This window comes from Mobula hypostoma, chromosome 5 (genome assembly GCF_963921235.1).
Source record: "Mobula hypostoma chromosome 5, sMobHyp1.1, whole genome shotgun sequence".
Lineage (NCBI taxonomy): Eukaryota > Metazoa > Chordata > Chondrichthyes > Myliobatiformes > Myliobatidae > Mobula > Mobula hypostoma.
In genome coordinates, this window is record NC_086101.1 from 95221823 (window position 1) to 95242570 (window position 20748).

The 20748-nt window shown below is 42.1% G+C and overlaps 1 protein-coding gene across 1 annotated transcript in view; it reads left to right on the plus strand.

Moving 5' to 3' along the window:
- Positions 1-20748, plus strand: part of LOC134346865 (contactin-associated protein-like 5) — a 1591243-nt gene that overhangs the window by 1095703 nt on the left and 474792 nt on the right. The window contains exon 15 of the mRNA XM_063048670.1: positions 16717-16844. Within this exon, the coding sequence (XP_062904740.1) occupies positions 16717-16844 (128 nt within the window). The remainder of the gene's footprint in view (positions 1-16716; positions 16845-20748) is intronic.

Here is a 20748-nt window from a genome sequence, read left to right on the forward strand (position 1 = left end):
TACCAGAATAACAATCAGTTCATTCTCTTTTATAATTTTGTACCGAAGAATGACAAATCTTGAATCTTATGCTTGCATGCACATGTACGTGCATCTTTTCAGATGAGTCCTGAAGGGAGTCAGCTCAAAATGTTGACTGTTCACTCTTCTCCATAGACGCTGCCTGACCTGCTGAGTCCCTCCAGCATTTTGTGTGTGCACACTTGTTTTGCAAAGAACACTGTTACCAGTATACACTAACTTAAAGCTAGTAACCCATGGATATTTTGCTTAACACAAACTTTGTTGAAAGCTGAGATGATTTTTATTTACAAAATAATTTTTTGCTGAATTTTAATACATACCACAATTACATTTAATAAGACATAACAAGATCCTTTGTAACTGAAAGGAAAGAAATATAGCCTTTTGATATAGTAGAGAATATTATGCCTGCATAATATTGATTTTATGGAGTTATGGACCTCATTAGTACTGTTCCACTGAGATTTCAAAATTGCTTCATAAATATCATTACCTTTGTTTGTGCATGTATGTGTGCAATGTTTTAGTATGTAAGTCTGCTGTTCTCTTTTCAGTCATTCCCATGGTTAGACACAAAGCTGCAATTAAGGCATGGTGATTATTGATATAATTGCAACAAGCCTTTTTAATTTGTGAAAGCACCTCCTATTCAATTCCCCAATGCTAGGAAGTAATGCTACCTGTTACCTAATTTAGTCTTATGCCACAATAAAATCCAGCCAGCTACACAGAACATAATCTGGCTGAACGCAAACATGAAGAAATCTGCAGATGCTGGAAATTCAAGCAATACACACAAAATGCTGGTGGAACACAGCAGGCCAGACAGCATCTATAGGAAGAAGTACAGTCAACGTTTCGGGCCGAGACCCTTCGTCCTGACGAAACGTTGACTGGACTTCTTCCTATAGATGCTGCCTGGCCTGCTGCGTTCCACCAGCATAATCTGGGTGAATGTTATATTGGATTGGAGAATTGTCATTTCATACAATTATAAAATCATATAAATAGACAGTATAGAAATCTTTCCCTTTGTCCCTGCTGACAGGGATGCCTAACCAAATTAAACCCTTTTGCTTGCTTTAGACTTGTATGACTCTACATGCCTTCCTAACCAAGTATCTATCCAAATACTTATCTTAAACACTGTAATATTTTTATTTTTAGTTTATTTATTTTGCCTCATATTCTGTCTAGGTACCCTCCAAGCTGATAGTAAGAACATTGATTTCTCCTTCTGCTAATTTTGTTTTTCTCTTTTTTTTCCTTTTCCTTTCCCCCTTCCCTCTTCTATTCCCCACTCTGACCTCTGACATCCTCACCTCCCATCACCTCCCTCTGGTGCCCTTCCTTCTTTCCTTTCTCCACTCTCTTCTATCAGGTTTCTTTTTCTCCAGCCCTTTACCTTTCCCACTACCTGGCTTCACCCCTCACATTCTAGCCTGTCCCCCTTTCCCTCTCCCCCCCTTTTTATTTTGGCATCTTCCCTCTTCCTTTCCAGTCCTGGGTGAAGGGTCTCAGCCCTAAACATTGACAATTTATTTATTTTCCTAGATGCTGCCTGACCTGCTGAGGTCCTCCAGCATTTTGTGTGTGTTACTCTGAATTTCCAGCATCTGCAGAATCTCTTGAGTTTATTTTGCAAATCCTTTCAGTCTAAATGTGACACATTCAGTATTTCCCAACTTCATAAAGCTAACTGCCAGGTAGCAATGCTTTATTAACAAACAATCTGCGAGAGGAATTCAATGGGTCAAGTGACATTTGTAGGAGAAAAGGAATTATGGACATTTTGGGTCAAAGCACTGCATTGATCAACAATCCTTTCTTCCCACAGATGCTCTTTGGCACATTGAGTTCTTCCAGCAAATTTTTCTTTGTTGTTCAAGTTCAGTTGTCATTCAACCGCATACATGTACAACAATATACGTGTACATGAAACATTTCCCTGAGACCAATGAGCAAAACACGTTACATATAGTCATGCACAGCTCATTTTGCTATGATAACACATATAGTCACAAAATAATATTAGTACAGCTCCCTGAGTGGTATGGCTTAAAGATTGAAGGTGCATGGGATATTGTCTTGGAGCCAAATTTCAGCAAGAATAAGCTGGGTTAACCACAGTCAAAGGCATTACAGCTGGTTTTCCAGGGAGCGAACACTGGAGAGCAGCGTCAACAGGAAAGCTGGTCTTCACGGACCAGCCCCCAACCCAGCATAGATCCCAGCAAGCCCGTCGCACCTCTATTCTGTCCCAACACTGTCTCTGGTGTCTCCTCCCCTAACTGGCTGCAATGGGTGACGGCACAGCAAGAGGGCCTTGACCTTGCAACAACTGAGGCCACGAAGTACCACTGCCATCGTTGTCACCAATGAACTAATGAACGGGAATTGCAGCTTTTGTATTGCCAGTGTCCAACGGGGTCTTATGATCACAGGAAAAGTATTCAAGGCAAATATTTGCACCATCTGTTAGAGGCTGCTGTGACCACCATTTTACCAAAAGTCCTAATCTATCTTTCTCTTTATCATTCACCTGCACTGTACTGTTTCGGTAGCTTCTACACTTTAAAAAGGTATCTGGTGCTTTCCTGGTGTTTATGATGAATAAACTCTTCTCAGGCTTCCCGCCATTATAATCAATACCTGAACCTGTCCGAAAGCCCTAGAAGAGTTTATTTTTTTGTCTTTTACACTTTATTGTCAGTGTTTTACCTTATTCTTGCTCAATGCACCCAATAGTGACCTGATCTATATCATCACTATGCAAGACAAGATTCTTTCTGTACCCTACGTGACAATAATAAACCAAAACCAAGAGCAAAACCAATTTAATGTGTCTGTGTTGTACTTTCTTACCCAGTGTCAATCTTTTCAGTAAGGACATCTGCAAAGCATTGAGGGCAGTAACCTGAAGCAAATACTTATCTCTTTGCAACTGAGGATCTTGATGTTATTTTTGGACCTCCGTACAAAATTAGCTGGTAGCCTGTTCACCATACCTTGAGCACAGTTGTATCCATATTTTGGGGCATTTGATAGCCAAGCAAACTGTTGGCTAAAATGTTTTGATATTTGGCATTTTTTTATGGAGCAGCCAAGAACTTCCCAGCTGCTCAGTGCATTTATAGGAGTCTCCCAGCCACAACATTACCTCCACAATTTTCCCAACCCTGTTTCCTTGATTTTACTTAGCGTGTTAACCTGCTTCCTGGTCAGAGGGACAGTTCCATGTGCTTTTGCTTTTTCATCCAATCATCGGAAGGAAAAGGTTTAAAGTGGATTTGTCCTCAATGGTGGGGAAGATTTTCTTTATTTGATTGGAGATGCTGTGTGGAGTAGGCCCTTTTGGCTCTAACTTAATCACAGGACAATTTATAATAACCAATTAATCTACCCACTGGTAGATGTTTGGACTGTTGGAGGAAATCAGAGCACACAGAGGAACCCACGCCTTCTACGGTGAGGAGATACAAACTCTTTACAGATGGCTGAACAGAGCTGTAATAACATCCCACTAACTGCTACACGACTGTGGTGCCCATGGTGTCCACGATGGGGCTGGCTGAGTCTACAGCCCTTGGCAGCTTCTTTTAATCCTGCTCATTGGAGCGTCCGTACCAGGTAATGACGCAACCAGCCAGAATGCTGTCCACTGTATACTTGCGGAAATTTGCCAGACTCTTTGGTGACATGTGGGACAACGGAATAAGCTGTTAAAAGGTAGAGGCAAGCACAATTACAGTATTTGAAAGATACTGTAGTTAAGACATGTCCAGGAATTGGAAAGGGTTAGGGATATATGGGCCAAAAGCAGGCAAATGGGACTGGCTCTGGAAGACAGATGAACTGGGCCTGTGATGAGCCTGTTTTCATGCTGTGCTGCATCACTTTGCCTGAAGAAGTTTTAATCGTCTCTTCCGGAGAAACCCTCTCCCATTGCTTCCCCTCTGTGATTGCTGCTGCTCTCCAACTCTTCGATCACGTGCTCACACAGGTTGCAACCACTGCCACATTGTCTTCATTCACCATCACCCACCCACCTGGCTTCACCTATTACCTTCCTTGCCCTCCTTCCTCTCCTCTCCTCCCCCTACCTGCTCCCCCTACCTGCTTACCCTGACATCCTCCCCCTTCTTTTCCAGTCCTGGTGAAGAGTTTCAGTCCGAAACGCTGTTTCCTCATTTCCATAGATGCTGCCTGACCTGTTGAGTTCCTCCAGCATCTTGTGTGTGTTGCACTTGATTTCCAGCATCTGCAGGATCTCTTGTGTCTCTGCTGTAAAATATAATGAATATATAGTCAGTCAGCCACTTCAACATGAGGCTCTGTCTTTATATCTGTTAACTAGCAGAGAGTCTACACTGTTGAGGTCTTTGTGAAGGGAAGTCTCTACTAAAACATTTACAGTCACGCCAGCATTGCAGAAGCTTCAGTCCAGTACTGACGTCAGCTGGAGCCCTGTAATAAATCTGCTAATCTACCACCCACTACAGGTTGGGGGCTGTTGTTCTAACAGCATCATTAGTAGAGCAGCGAGACCAGAAATGTCATTTTTTCAACTATGTATAGTGTAACCTCATCAGTGAGTTCTTGAAAGAGACCTAGGGGTACAAAGTCAATATGATGAGAGCCATTGCATTTGGATTAGGATGTAAAGTAATTTATCAATAGAATAACACATACTAAATACTGGAGAAGCTCAGAAGGTCAGACACAATCTATGAACCTGAATAAAAGGTTGATGTTTCAGGCCAAGACCCTTCATCAAGACTGGAAAGGAAGGCGACAAAATGAAAAGGTGTGGGGAAGGTCTCCTATTATCAATATATTAAATTATAAATAGAATACTGAAGTCTCTTGAACATATTATTATGTGATAAGTACCATTTCGCTCATACAGTGCCAGTACAAATAAAACTGTCAGGATTTCAAAAGTTCTGTGATGTATCAAAAAAACTTTTCAGGATCAAGTTTATTTGCCATATACATTTACATGTTTTTGGAACTGGCTGCAGTACGTTGGTGTGACATGCAACAAAAAACAACAACGTACAAACACACATTTACAATCTAACAGTATTATAAAAAGTGGTTTAAAGTGTTTACAGTGCAGTGAAGTGACTGAGGTAATAGATGTGGGGTGTGTGTGAAGAGGGGTTAATTAGAATGGTTTTTACATGGTTCCTTAAGGTTGGTTATAGCCAGGGGTGGTAGTGAAGATAAACTCTCACTACCTATTAAGTCCTCCCAATGGTGTGAATCTCAAATATCCTCCAACAACCAAGTCTAGCTCCTGGCCTCCACATGTGGCTTAGCTGCTCAGCCCAACAGAACCGTTTCTATAGACAGGATAAGGGGCAAAGGTGGCTTAAAACCAGTTGCTTTGGGCAGATGGGGCAGCTCATCCGGGAGAAGGAAAACTCTGATCTCAAACCTCCACTGCCATGCGGAAGACTTTTGGAGTAAACCTCATGCCCCCTCATGCGGAAGACTTTTGGAGTAAACCTGAGGAAAAATCCAGAGCTGGAGACCTTAAGGCAGTCTTACGTTGACTTCAGTGCTGTCTGTCAACTCCTGCAATGCCACTGGTGCCTGGCTTGCTCATCATGTAGGCAACTGGGATACAACATCCATAGTCAATCCTGACCAACAGAGGAACTCAGGTTTTACATGTCAGTTGGGAATCAAGAATCATTGAACCTGATGGTTATGCAGAACCCCCAGTACACAGATGAGTAATATTTTACTGTTTTTATATGGCGCTGAGCAGGCCCATCTGCCTCATGGAGCCACGTCGTGCCAGCAACCCCCAATTAAACAACCAACCGGACTGTGGGAGGAAACCGGAGCACCCAGAGAAAACTCACGCATTCTATAAGGAGGATGTACAGACTCATTACAGATGGCATTGGAATTGCATTCCAAACTCCGATGTCCCAAGCTGTAATAGCATCACGCTAACCGTTACGCTACGGTAGAACCCAATTGTTGCATTATCCAAGGTGTCGTCGTTTGGATTCACTTGTCAATGAGACAAAGTTAACCAGAGAGACGCAAGACCACAGATGCTGAAATACCGAGCAATAATCAAATCACTGGAGGATCTGAGTGAGTTAAGCAGTATCTGTTGTAGATCATGGGACAGCTGAGGTGGTGAAAGAGGCTTTGCGCTTGCTGGAATTCATCGATCAGACCGTTGGGTATTGAAGCTGTAATGTCAGAAATACTTGTGAAGTCACCATCCAAAGTTCAAGTAAATTTATTATCGAAGTACAAACAGTATATGTCACCAGATAGAACCCTGAGATTAATCTTCTGGGCATTCACAGTAAAAACAAGAAACACAATAAAATCAATGAAAGACCGCACCCAACATTACAGACGGACAAACAACGTACAAAGAGAGCAAATGATGGATATACAAAACAAAGATTGAAGAACAGACTTCAGTGTTCAGTTTTGATTACCCTGCTATAGGAAAGATGTTATTGAATTGGAAAGGGTGTAAAAAGGCTTACAAGGATGTTGCCAGAACACAAGGGCCCAAGTTTTAGAGAGAGGCTGGGCAGACTGAGACCTTTCTCCCTTGGAGTGATGGAGACTGAGAGGGTATCTTATCGATGAATGTAAAATTGCAAGGGCCGTAGATAAAGCAATGGAGCTACTTTTACCCAGGGTTGGGGAATCAACAACTAGAGGGCATACATTTATGATGAGCGAGAAAAGACTTAATAGGAACTAGGGGAGTAAAATTATTGCACAGAGTGTGGTATGTAAGTGGAATAAGCTACCAGGGGAAGTGGTGGTGGCAGCTACAAAAAAGATTTAAACAAATACGAAATGCAGGAGTACCTCAACAGGTCAGGCAGCATTGAAGGAAATAAATAAGCAGTCGTGAAGAGAGCTCTTGGCTCAAAACATTGACTGTTCATTGATCTCAATAGATGCTGCCTGACCTGCTGAGTTCCTCCAGCACTTTGTGTGTGTTACTTTGGATTTCCAGCATCTGAAAAATTTCTTGTGTTTTCATTTTAAATAGCAGTTGGAAGGCATGGTGGAAAGGAAGGGTTTTGATGGATTTGGGTTAAGCACTGGCAAATAGGATGAGTTTGGACAGACATATTGGTTGGCATGGAGCAGCTGTGCCAAAGGATCTATCTCCATGGTGACTGATCCAAAGTGTCTCTGACAGTTCAAATCAGACCTCTGTGATTGAATTGAATTGACTTTATTTCTTACATCCTTCACATACATGAGGAGTAAAAATCTTAATGTTACATCTCTGTCTGAATGTGCAATGTGCAATTTATATTCATTTGTAATAAATAATATGTACAACAGGACAGTCAGTATAGCATAGAAATACAATTGTGTCAGTGTGAATTAATCAGTCTGATGGCCTGGTGGAAGAAGCTGTCCTGGACCCTGTTGGTCCTGGCCTTTATGCTGCGATACCATTTCCCGGACGGTAGCAGCTGGAACAGTTTGTGGTTGGGGTGACTCGGGTCCCCAATGATCCTTTGGACCCTTTTTACACACCTGTCTTTGCAAATATCACGAATGGTGGAAAGTTCACATCTACAGGTGCGCTGGGCTGTCCGCACCACTCTCTGCAGAGTCCTTTTCATCCCTTTTCATCGCAAATGCTCAGATTGTCTCCCTGAGACAAAATTAATCACTCTCTGGTTACTTAACACTGCGTGTGAAGAGGAACGTGGCTGGTGTTTCATGCAAAATACACTCAGTGGCCACTCTATTAGGTACACCCGTACATACCCTCATTATTACAAATATTTTATCAGCCAATCATGTGGCAACAACCCAATGCATAAAAGCATGCAGATGTTCTCAAGAGGTTCAGATGTTGTTCAGACCAAACATCAGAATGGGGAAGAAATGTGATTTAAGTGACTTTGACCATGGGATGATTGTTGGTGCCAGACTAGGTGGTTTGAGTATCTCAGAAACTGCTGATCTCCTGAGATTTACATTCACAACTGTCTCTGTAGTTTACAGAAAGTGTTGCAAAAAACAAAAAAAAATCCAGTGAGCAGCGGTTCTGTGGGTGAAAACGCCTTGTTAATAAGAAAGATCAGAGGAGAACGACCAGACTGGTTCAAGGTGACAGTAACTCAAATAACCGCACATTACAACAGTGGTGTGCAGGTGAGCATCTCTGGAGTGGATGAGCTACAGCAGCAGATGACCACGAACATCCACTCAGTGGCCACTTTATTTGGTATAGGAGGCACCTAATAAAGTAGCCAGTGACTGTAGATCACTCAATCTGCATTACAAAAGATAGAATATATAGCAAGTTCTTCATTCATCACTGAGATGCACAACACAGGTGCTTCAGCGTAACAAGTCCTGTTTGTGAAATTTTGCTGTAGATAAATTGGTTATCATGCTTACTATTTATGACAAAGGTTATGCAGCAGTAGTAGCATCTAATTTGCTGGAGTTATGTGATAACTCTGTAAATAAAATTTCTCAGAAATTCTATTGGGCCTCACCGTGTTTATGCAGCAATTTATTAGAAAATTGATTGATGAAAATGACAGGTTACTTAGTAGACCCTTAATGAAATATGCCAGTATGTTTCTGGATCCTCTGTAAATTAATCCACAGACTTTCCTGACACATGCTGTGATCTCAGAGGTTGTGCTCTACTTCTGCAAGATCTATTACCCATCACATGGACACGTACATGCAGCAGCAGCAAATATAGAACGTTGTACAGTACAGTACAGGAACAGGTCCTTTGGCCCACAACGTTGTGGCAAATGCATTAAGCTATGACTTTTAAACTTTAAACACAAGAGATTCTCTGCAGTTGCTGGAAATCCAGAGCAACAAACACAAAATGCTGGAGGAACTCAGCAGGTCAGGCGGCATCTATAGAGAGGAATAAATAGTCACTGTTTTGGGCCGAGCTGTCTTTCCCCTTGTGCCTGAACAATATCCATATGCTTCCATTCTCTGCATTTTCATGTGTTTATCTAGGAGCCTGTTGAATGAATCCATTGTACTTGTCACCATCTCCATTTTTGGCAGTGCATTCAGTGCACTGTGTTTTAAAAAAGTTTACCCCACTCATCTCCTTTGAACTTTTCACCTCTCCCCACAAATGCTTGCCCTTGCAATTATACATTTCGACACTGGGAGAAAAATACAGGCTGCCTATCGATGCGCTTTGGGAATGAAGGAGGATATTAGGTGACTTGATAGAGGTGTACAAGATGATAAGAGGCATAGATAAGAGTCGATAGCCAGAAACTTTTTCCTAGGGCAGAAATGGTTAATATGAAGGGGGGCATAATTTTAAGGAATGGGGGGTATGTCAGAGGTAGGTTTTTCACCTAAAGAGTGGTGGAGACACACTGCCAGGGATGGTGGTGGAAGCAGATACATTTGGGGCATTTAAGAAACTCTTAGATAGATGGGACATATGGATGATAGAAAAATGGAGGCGATGTAGGAGGGAAGGGTTAGAGCAGGTTAAAGGGTGGGCACAATATCACGGCCAAAGGGCTTGTTCTGTGCTCTATGCCTCTCAAAATTTTATAAGCTTTTATCGAAACTCCACTCAGACTCTGCCGCTCCAAATAAATCATCCCTCAATAACTCTCAGCAAATAATGCACGGATTGCACCCTCAACACTTAAAGTGGGTCTACCAGCCCAGGACCGAGGATATGGGTCCCATGAGATGACACAGCTCACTGACGGTCACTTGTTAGAGTCATAGTATCATACAGAGTGGAAATAGCCCAGCTGGTCTCCACACTGACCAGGGTGCCCCACTGAGCTAGCTTCACTTGCTCACACTTCTCCATAACCTTCCGAATCTTTCCTGCCCATGTACCTGTAACTGGTGTTAATGTACCTGTTCAGACAGGTGGGGTTCCTCAGCCGAACTTGGCAGCTCATCTAGAAGGAAAACTCTGATCTCAAACCTACACTGCCTTGTGGCTATACCCACTCATGGGGAAAGTTTCAGGAGTAAATCCCGAGCTGGCTTCCCTAAGGCAGTCCTTCCTGGAGTTCAACACTGACTGGCAACTCTTGCTGTGCTGCTGGTGCCAAACTGTATCAGGCTCTGCTGGATTCATCAGATGCATGAAGAGGGGCAGACCACTGCATGGACAGCAGCTTACTCTCTATATCTTACCTCCTGGCTTGTATCAGCTAGGATGCGATATCCAGGGTCAAACCCAGCAAATGGAGGGCCTTAATGTAGTTCCTTCAGCCACTCCTTAGATGTTGCCTGCCTTGCTGGGTTCCTCCAGAACTGTGGTCTCCTGTGGCAATACTTAAGGACCACTTAGAACAAAACAACTTGCTGGATTGGCAGCTCACTAGCCACCCTGAATATACCACCATGACTAGCCCTCAGTGCTATAGTGTACTGTCTACATAATGTACTACAGCTGCTCAGTTAGGTTACTCAACTTTCCAGCCTATGATCTCTGTTACCACATACTTATTTGAACATACTTTTCTGGTTCTCCACTGTCACTGGCTCTGAATCCTGGAGCTCTCTTGTGGCCCTCCATTTGTTGGGGTCCACCATGGAGGTTGTGCCTTAGCTGTCTATATTGTTGCCATCAATCAGTACGCAAGCCAGGGCAGTACAATACGGAGAGCAAGCTGTTGCCCATGCAGCAGTCGCCCCCTCTCTATGCAGCTGATGAATCCAAAGGAATGGCGGAGGCCCATGCAGTTTGGCTCCAGTGGTGTTGGAGGACTTGCCAGTCAGCACTGAACTCAGCGAAAGACTGCCTTAGAGACTCCAGCCCCGGATTTTTCCACAGGATTTACTCCCAAAGCCTTCTCCATGAGTGGGTATAGCTGCAAGGCACCAGAGGTTTGAGACCAGAGTTTTCCTTCTTCTAGATGAACTGGCAACCATGGCCAACGAGCCCTATCTGTCCAGTGAAGCTCTCTATCCAAAATCTTTGTGGGGGCATTTTCAGCAGATGGATTGTGGTAACTTAAGAAGATAACTCATTCTAGCCAGCTCAAGGTGGGCATAAAGTATTCGTTTTGCTTGAGATATCGAAACCACAGGGATGAATTTCAAAATTAGTGTCATGGAGTCAGAGAGTCACAGTGCACTCTGGCACAGAAGCCAGCTCTTCATCCCAACCAGTCCATGCTGAATTGTCCTTCTGCTAAGTCCCTTTGATCTGCATCTGGACCATGCCCTCTATACTGTTCTCATTCATGTATTTATCCAAACATTACTTGAATGTTACAATTAAATCTGCATCTGCCATTTCCACTGGCAGCCTGTACCACACTGGCATCACCCTCGGAGTGTAGAAGTGATCCCTCAAGATTCCCTAAATATTCCGCCTTTCACCTTTAGTTCTAGACTCACCTAAGGTCAGTAGAAAATGCTTGTTTGCATTTAGCCTATCTCTACCCCTCAGAAGGTGGTGGTTTGGAGATCCATCTTTTCCATAGGAGGAGTAAGATGCTCCTTCCTTCTGCTAGCCTGCAGGTCACCCTTGGGTAAGGTGTAGCACCTGCTTAGCCCACCCCCCACGATCAGGGTCATGTGAAGCCATTAGTGCAGGTGGCAGATGGTCACATGAGCAGCTGGTGCACATCCCAAGTCCTCTGACATTTGTCCATAAAACCATAAGACATGGGAGGAAAATTAAGCTATCCAGCCCATCGAGTCTGCTCCGCCATTCCATCAAGGCTGATCCCGGCTCTCACTCAACTCCATACACCTGCCTTCTCACCATATCCTTTCATAGCCTGATCAATCAGGAGACAATCAACTTCCACCTTAACTATACACACAGACTTGGCCCTCCACCGCAGTCTGTGGCAGAGCATTCCACAAAAGAGATTTATTACTTTTCGACTAAAAAAAAATTCCTCCTAACCTCTGTTCTAAAGGGTCGCCCCTCAATTTTGAGGCTGTGCTCTCTAGTTCTGGATACCTCCACCATAGGAAACATCCTCTCCACATCCACACGATCTAGCCCTTTCAACATTCGGTAGGTTTCAATAAAATCCCCCGTATTCTTCTAAATTGCAGTGAGTACAGGCTCAAAGCTGCAAAATGCTCCTTGTATGTTAACCTCTTTATTCCCAGAATCATTCTCATGAACCTCCTCTGGACTCTCCCCAATGCCAACACATCTTTTCTGAGATATGGGGCCTGAAACTGCTGGCAATACTCCAAGTGCGACCTGACTAGTGTCTTATAAACCCTCAGCATTCTCTCCTTGTTTTTATATTCTATTCCCCTTGAAATAAATGCCAACATTTCATTTGCCTTTTTTTTTACCACCACAGATTCAACCTGTAAATTAACCTTCTGGGTGTCTTGCACAAGGACTCCTAAGTCCCTCTGTATCTCTGATGTTTGAACCTTCTCCCCATTTAGATAATAGTCTGCACCATTGTTCTTTTTACCAAAATACATTATCATACATTTCCCAACACTGTGTTCCATCTGCCACTTTTTGCCCATTCTTCCAATTTGTCCATGTCCTGCTGCAATCATATTGCTTCCTCAACACTTCCTACCCCTCCACCTATCTCTATATCATCCACAAATTTTGTCATAAGCCATCAATTCCATTATCTAAATCATTGACAAACAATGTGAAAAGTAGCTATCGCAATACCAAACCCTGAGGAATACCAGTAGTCACCGCCAACCAACCAGAAAAGATCCCCTTTATCCCCACTTACTGTTTCTTGCCTGTCAGCCATTCCGCTATCCATGCCAGCATCTTTCCTGTAACACCACTGGATTTTATCTTGTTAAGAAGCCTCATGTGTGGCACCTTATCAAACATCTTCTGGAAATCCAAGTAAATGACATTCACTGCCTCTTCTTTGTCCACCCTGCTTGTTACTTCCTTAAAGAACTCTAACAGATTTGTCAGCAAGATTTCTCTTGACAGAAACCATGCTATCTTTGACTTATTTTATCATTAATCTCCAATTACCTCGAAACCTTATCCTTAATTATGGACTCCAACACTTTCCCAACCACTGAGGTTAGGCTAACTGGCCTATCATTTCCTTTCTTTTGCCTTCCTCCCTTCTTATAGAGTGGAGTGACATTTGCAATCTTCCAGTCCTCCGGGACCATGCCAGAGTCAAGTGATTCTTGCAAGATCATGCCCAATGCATCCGTTATCTCTGCAGCAAACTCTCGTAGGACTCTGGGCTGTAGTCCACCTGGTACAGGTGACCTATCCACCTTAAGACCTTTGAGTTTGCCTGGTACTTTTCCTTTGTAATAGCAATGGCACTCACTCTTGCTCCCTGACACTCATGGACCTCTGACACACTGCTAGTGTCTTCCACGGTCAAGACAGATGCAAGGTACCCATCGTCATTTGAAGTACAGATGAAGCTCACCTAAGCTGGCTAATAATCTGAAAAGTAGTGGCTCTGTGTAAGAAATGACAGATTGTGATCAAACAGATGGGTGTGAAGGATTGACATTTAGAATACCAGCTGCTCATGAGGGCACAGCTGACACCAGGCAGACAATCTCTGAAGAGCATTGATACTGGCTGGGGTCACCCATCTTGCAAAGACACTGTCCAGAAGAAGGCAAAGGCAAACCATTGCCCAAAAAAAAAATTGCCAAGAACAATCATGGTCATGAGACCGTGACCTTCAACTTCATACAACATGGCACATAATGATGATGATGATGATGATGATAATGATAATTTTGTGTACCTCTTTTCTAATCTCCCCCACTCTCCTGTGCAGCCGCAGTCCCAGCCTGTTCAACCATTCCCTATCACTCAGGTTATCAAGTCCTAGCGACATCCTTGTCAATTTTCTCAGTATTCGTTCAATCTGATTGATGTCTTTCCTGTAGGTGCGTGACCAGAAGTGCACATGATACACTAAGTTGTGCCTCACCAACATGACCACTAATCAAAGAACAGGGTGCCAACAGTCTTCAGCTGTTGAGCAAAGGAAGCAATAAAGTAATTGGCTGCATCTTTTACACTCACCTCCCCATTGACTTATTGGCAGAGATGTAAACTGCTCATCTGGTAATACCCACTGAATATAACCTCTGCTAATCCCTCACTTGTACACAGCCAGCTGTGCCCTCACAAGCAGCTGCTATTCTAAATGTCAATCCTTCACACCCATCTGTTTGATCACAATCTGTCATTCCTTACACATAGCCATTATTTTTCAGATAATTAGCCAAGCTTTGGTGGGCTTCATCTGTACTTCACATGACAAATGTCACACTTGTGTGAAATATGATTTCATTAAACTACAACACGGCAGCTTCAGTTAAAAAATGGTTCTTTGTTCAAACCATTTCTTGCTTTTTTAAAAAAATATAAAGGTTAACAGTAAGCTTGTTACCCCTGGGATTCTAACTGCTAGATTTTTTGTAGCTATGTCATAAACACAAGAGGGTATGCAGATTCTGGAAAAACAAAATAATACACACTGAATGCTGGAGGAACTTAGCAGGTCAGGCAGCAGTGATAGAGAGGAATAAAGAGTTGATGCTTTAGGCCAATTCCTGATGAATGGTCCGATTAATAGATTAATTGATTACCATGGAACCAGGGCCAAATAATTAATAATTGTTTAATTAGCAATTGATAGGTTGTCTAAACAATGACTGTTCTCTCGGCATGACACTTCACTGCGCATACACTGGAGTCATAAAATTAAGAAATTTTCAACACAAACACACATTGGGCAGCCATTGTGATTTTGTTTTACATGTTATTCAAGATTCTCATTCTTCAGTAAACATTCTTAAAGGAAACAAAATGATTGTTACTCAAGATTTAATGCAGCATAAAAACCCACAATAAGTATTATAAACAATAAATATACTGTAAATGCAATGCTACAAAACAGATTGTACAAATAATGTTTGAGTGTTGCCGAATATAGATTAGATCAGCTTATAGGCATAGACTGATCATATAAAACCATAAGATAGAGAAGCAGAATTAGGCCACTCGGCTCATTGAGTTTGCTGCACTGTTCCATATGGCTGATTTATTATCCTTCTTAATCCCATTCTCCTGTCTTGTCCCTGTAACTTTTGATGCCCTGATTAACCAAGAACCTATCAACCTCTGCTTTAAATATACTGAATGACTTGGCCTCTAAGGCCATCCATGGAAATAAATTCCACAGATTCACCACCATCCTTCTCATCTTTGTTCTAGGTGGATGCCCTCTATTCTGAGGCTGTGCCATCTGGTCCTGAACTTCCTCTCCATATCCATTCACTCCAGGTCTTTCAATATTCAATAGATTTCAATGAGATCCCTCCTCATTCTTCAAAACAATAGTGAGTACAGGCACTGAGCGATCAAACGTTCCTCATAAGTTAACCCTTTCATTCCTGGAATCATTCTTGCAAACTTCCTCTGGACCCCCTCCAATGCCAGCACATCTTTTCTTACATTAGGGGTCCAAAACTGCTCACAATACTCCAAGTATCATCTGACCAATGCTTTATAAAGCTTCAGCATCACGACCTTGCTCTTACATCCTCGTACTCTTGAAATGAATGTCGACATTGCACTTGCCTTCTTTCGCACAGACTCAACCTGCAAGTTAACCTTTAGGAAATTCTTCACAAGGACGGTCCAGTCTTTTGGCACCTATGATCTTTGAATTTTCTCCCCATTTAGAAAATAGTCTACATCTTCTACCAAAGTGCAGGACCACACACATCCCTACACTATATTCCATCTGCCACATCTTTGCCAATTCTATGACTGTGTCACAGTGTCATATAGTAATTCGCCGTGAGAGGGGGTATCATTCTCCTACGTTCCAAGGCAGGAGGAACTAGTGTCGGTGTTGGTGTCGGTATGAGGTGTGGCATGTAAGTGTAAAGTAGCAGTACATATGCGGATGAAGGGTGACAGTAATTCTGTGCACAGCAAACTCCTACAAACAAAACTATGATATAAACTTGATATTAACTTGATAATTTTGGTTTAGAGAAGCACCTTAACCAGTACACCAGAGAGAATTCATCTACTGGTCTTAAAATAGTGCAATGGGATTTTTGACAACAGGCTTGTAAGTTCAGAAACAAAGCTAGACTTAAATGTCTAGAGTGATGTTGGAACTCAATTCTTTCTTACTGCCCTGAAATCACATTTGATCACCAAAGCTGGCTGTAGTCTGTATGGATTCATTTTGAGATATTTATCAGGAGAGTGTGTACGCAGGACCTTTAGCTTTGTTGAGGATCTCTCCCGTCCATCCCATAACCTCTTTGACCCCCTATCATCAGGCTAGAGGTACTCTAGAATTAGGAGGGCTGTTAGGATGGAAAACAGCTTCTTCCTCCGTGCCATGAGACTACTGAACTCCTTGGCACTAGCTAGTAGCACTATGAAACACCAGTAGCATTATTCTGTTTACTATTTAACGTGTCATTAATGTATCTTCTGGAATATATTTTGTTATTTGTTCACTTATTTATAGTAATATTACTTTACTGTGCTGAACAACCTGGTCTGGAGGAATATTGTTTTATTTGGTAGTATACGTGTATACGGTTAAATGACAATAGCCTTGAACTTGAAGTTAAAGTTGATCTGGACACAGTCACTTCATATAAATCAATGATGATTATTATGGAACTAGGGAGTAATTTTGATTGTTCCCCTGGTTTTTGCAGGACCAATGATACAGGGATCCTTTCATACAAAGACCACTTGCCTGTGACTCAAATTATTATTGGAGACATTAACAAGATGAACTCAGAAGCTATCTTCAAGCTTGGACCGTTACGATGCCATGGTGATGGTAAGTATCCATCAGTTAATTTCAGTAAGTTGTTTCTTGAAAGTTTGGATAAAAATAATTGTAGCAGTCTTTTCCCCAGGGTAACTGAGTCTAAAACTAAATAACATAAATTATTGTGAAAGGGGAAAGGTTTTTAAGGGATCTGAAGAGCATCTTTTCATGCAGCAGGTGTTGTGTATATGGACTGAGATGCCAAAGGAAGTGATTGAGACAGGTAATATGGTACATTTAAGAAGCACTCAGATAGGTACGTGGATGATTCTTTGTTCAACCATTTCTTGCCTTTTTAAGTTAACAGTAAGCTTGTTACCACTGGGATTCTAACTGTGAGGTTTTTGCAGTTACATCATAAACACCCCAATAACCATACTCCACTCACCAACACCTTGAAAAATTAAATCAAATTATTTAGATAAGATCTCAGCTTAACAAAACCATGCTGACTATCTTTATTCAATCCCTGCCTCTCCAAGTGCAGATTATTTCTGACCCTCAGAATATCTTCAGTAATTTCTCTACCACTGGTGTTAAACTCACAAAGCTGCTTTATTTGGCTGTTCCTTTCTGGAATGAAAGTACCACATTTTCTGTCTGCCTGGAACAAAAAAACTGACACATGTGACATACAGTATCTTTCATGGCCAGAGAAGATCTGGAATTTCCAATAGAGCCTAGCAACCTTATCCCCTGCCCCCACTGCAGCCTAGGAATTTTCTCAACAGACGCTGGGGCTCACCCACTTTTGACAAACTTCTATGGATGCACAGTGGGAAGTATCCAAACTGGTTGCATCACAGCCTGATATGGAAAAACCAATGCTCAGGAATGAAAAAAAAGACAACAGAAAGTGGGGGACAGAGGCCCAGCCTATCACAAGCAAAGCCCTCTCCTCCATTGAGTACATTTATATGGAGCGCTGAATTAAGAAAGCATCATCAAAGATCTCTGTCAATCTAGACCATGTTCTCTTCTTGCTATACCATCAAGCAGGAGATACACAAGCCTTAGCGACCATACCACCAGGGTTCAGGAACAATTATTGCCCTACAACTACTAGGCTCTTGAATCACCTTGGATAATTTCTCTCATGACAATTCTGAATTGATTCTATGACCTACAGACTCATTTTCAAGGACTCTTTACTACTCGTTCTCATTATTTTTTTTATTTGCACTTTTTTTTGCACATTGTTTGTCAATCATTCTTTAAATAGCTCAAAAAGTTCGAAGTACCAGTATTCAACTATCAGAGTTCCATTCCCAAAGCTTTCTGTAAGAAGTTATTATATTCTCCCAGTGACCATGTAGATTTCCTCGGGGAGCTACAGTTTCCTCTCACAGTCCAAAGATGCACAGGTTAGGGCGAGTAAGCAGTGGGTGTGTTGTGTTGGTACAGGAAGCATGGCATCACTTGCAGGCTGCCCCAGCACACATTCAGCCTGTGGTGCTCATTGACGCAAACAATGCATTTCACTGTGTTTTGATGTTTTGATGTTTTGATGTACATGTGACAAATAAAGCTAATCTTTAAATGTTTAATCTTTAGAATATAGAACTGCGCTAAACATGATACCTAATAAAATAAATCTCTTCTGACTCTACACAGTACATATCCTTTCATTCCCTGCAAACACATATGTTGATAAAACAGCCTTTTAAATGCCACTCTTGGAGTTCATAAGTTCAAAGTCAATTTATTATTTTAGTACATATATGTCACCACATACAACCTTGAGGTTCATTTTCTTGTAGGCATTCACAGTAAATACAAAAGAAACACAATAGAAACAATGAAAGCACACACAACAAAAGACAATAAACTCAGAAAATACAAAGAAGAGAAAAGGGTAATAATAATAATAAATAAATAAGCAACAAGAATCAAGAACATTAAAAGTGAGTCTATAGGTTGTCCATAGGTTTTGGAATCAGTTCATTGTTGGAGTGAGTGTAGTTATCCCCTCTGGTTCAAGAGCCTGATGGTTGAAGGGTAATAACTGTGCCGAACCTGGTTGTGTGGGACTTGACTTGAGGCTCCCGTACCTCCTTCCCAATGGCAGCAGTGAGAAGAGAGCATGGAATGGAGGGTGGAGGTCAGTCCTATTACATCCTATCTCCCTGCAATCTATTCCTGTTAACATGCTGATTAATTCCTTGCCAATTCTCCAACCATTCACCTACACTGGGACAATGAACAGTGGCAAATTATACCAATAACCAGGATATTGCTAAACTGGCAGCACTCCGTCTTCTGTTCCGAAATCTCCTCTGTTCCATTTATTCTTCAGTCATAAGCTTTTCTCTTTTGCTCAGTGCCTGCAAACTGCTGAACTATGAAAGCTGCACCTACAAAATAGATAAGGTTGTTAAGAAGGCATATATTGTCTTGCCTTTCATTAGTCGGGGGATTGAATTAACCTGGTTAGACCACACTAGGAATATTTTATTCAGTTTTGGTCTCCTCATTATAGGAGGGATGTGTAAACTATAGAGAAGATGCAGAGGAGATTTACCAGGATGCTGCCTAGACTAGAGAGCAGGTCTTATGCAGGTAGATGAAGTGAGCTGGGGCTTTTCTCTTTGGAGCATGGGAGGATGAGAGGTGACTTGACAGGGGAGTACAAGATGATAACAGGCAGAGATTGAGTGGATAGCCAGAGGCATTTTTCCCAGAACAGAAATGGCTAACGCCAGGGGGCATAATTTTACATTGATTGGAAATGTAAATCAATGGAAGGAAGTATAAGGGAGGATATCAGGGGTAAGAATTTTCCCCAAAGAGTGTTAGGTGTGTTGAACACACTGCTAGTGGTAGTGGTAGAGGTAGATACATTAGGGACATTTAAGAAGGTGCATGGATGACAAAATAATGAAGGGCAATGTATGAGGAAAGGGTTAGATTGATCTTAGAGTAGTTTATAAGGCCAGCATAACATTATGTGCTGGAGAGACTTGCTGTGCTGTAGTCTATTTTCTATGTTCTATGTTCAAAAATGCTGGAGATACTCAGCAGGACAGGCAGCATCTATGGAACGAAATAAACAGTTGACTTTCAGCCCAAAACCCTTCAGCTGGATTGTTGAGTTCCTCAAGCATTTTGTGTGTGTTACTCAAGATTTCCAGCATCTCCAAAATCTCTTGTGTATCTGAAGTATGCAAGTTCCTGTTTGTGAATGAGGCGGTAAAGTATTGATCAATCTGCTCACTTGGGTTGATCTGAATGTCTCAGTGGAACAGGTACCTGGATAGGAAATATGTCAAAGATATAGGACAAGCACAGGGAAGGGGACTAGCTCCAGCAGACATCATGGACAATTGAGCTGAAGGTCCTTGCTCCGTGTTTTCTAAGCCTAGGTCACTATGATACTACCTTGAGTAAAAGTGTGGAATTATCCCAGTATCCTGCCTGATATTCATTGGTAACTCCTATTCCGTGACCAAGTACTTTCTTACTTCATTACCAGAACTTCATGGAATTTTCATCCAGAAACCTTCCAAGCTAAGCTGTTCCCGTCGTGTGCAGTCACACACTGAAATTCAGAGCCTCCGAATACAAAGACATCCCTTTTGAAAAGAGATGAGAAAGAATTACTTTAGCCAGAGGGTGGTGAATCTGTAAATTTTATTGCCACAGATGGCTGAGGAGGCCATAAGACCATAAGACATAGGAATAAAATCAGGCCATTCAGCCCATCAAGTCCACTCTGCTATTTCATCGTGGCTGATCCCGGATTACATTCAACTCTATACACCTACCTTCTAGTCATATCCTTTGATGCCATGACCAATCAGGAAGCTATCAGCTTCCGTTTTAAATGTACCCATGGACTTGGACTCCACCGCATTCTTTGGCAGAGCGTTCCCCTGATTCAACATCCTTTGGCTAAAAAAATCGCTCCTTACTT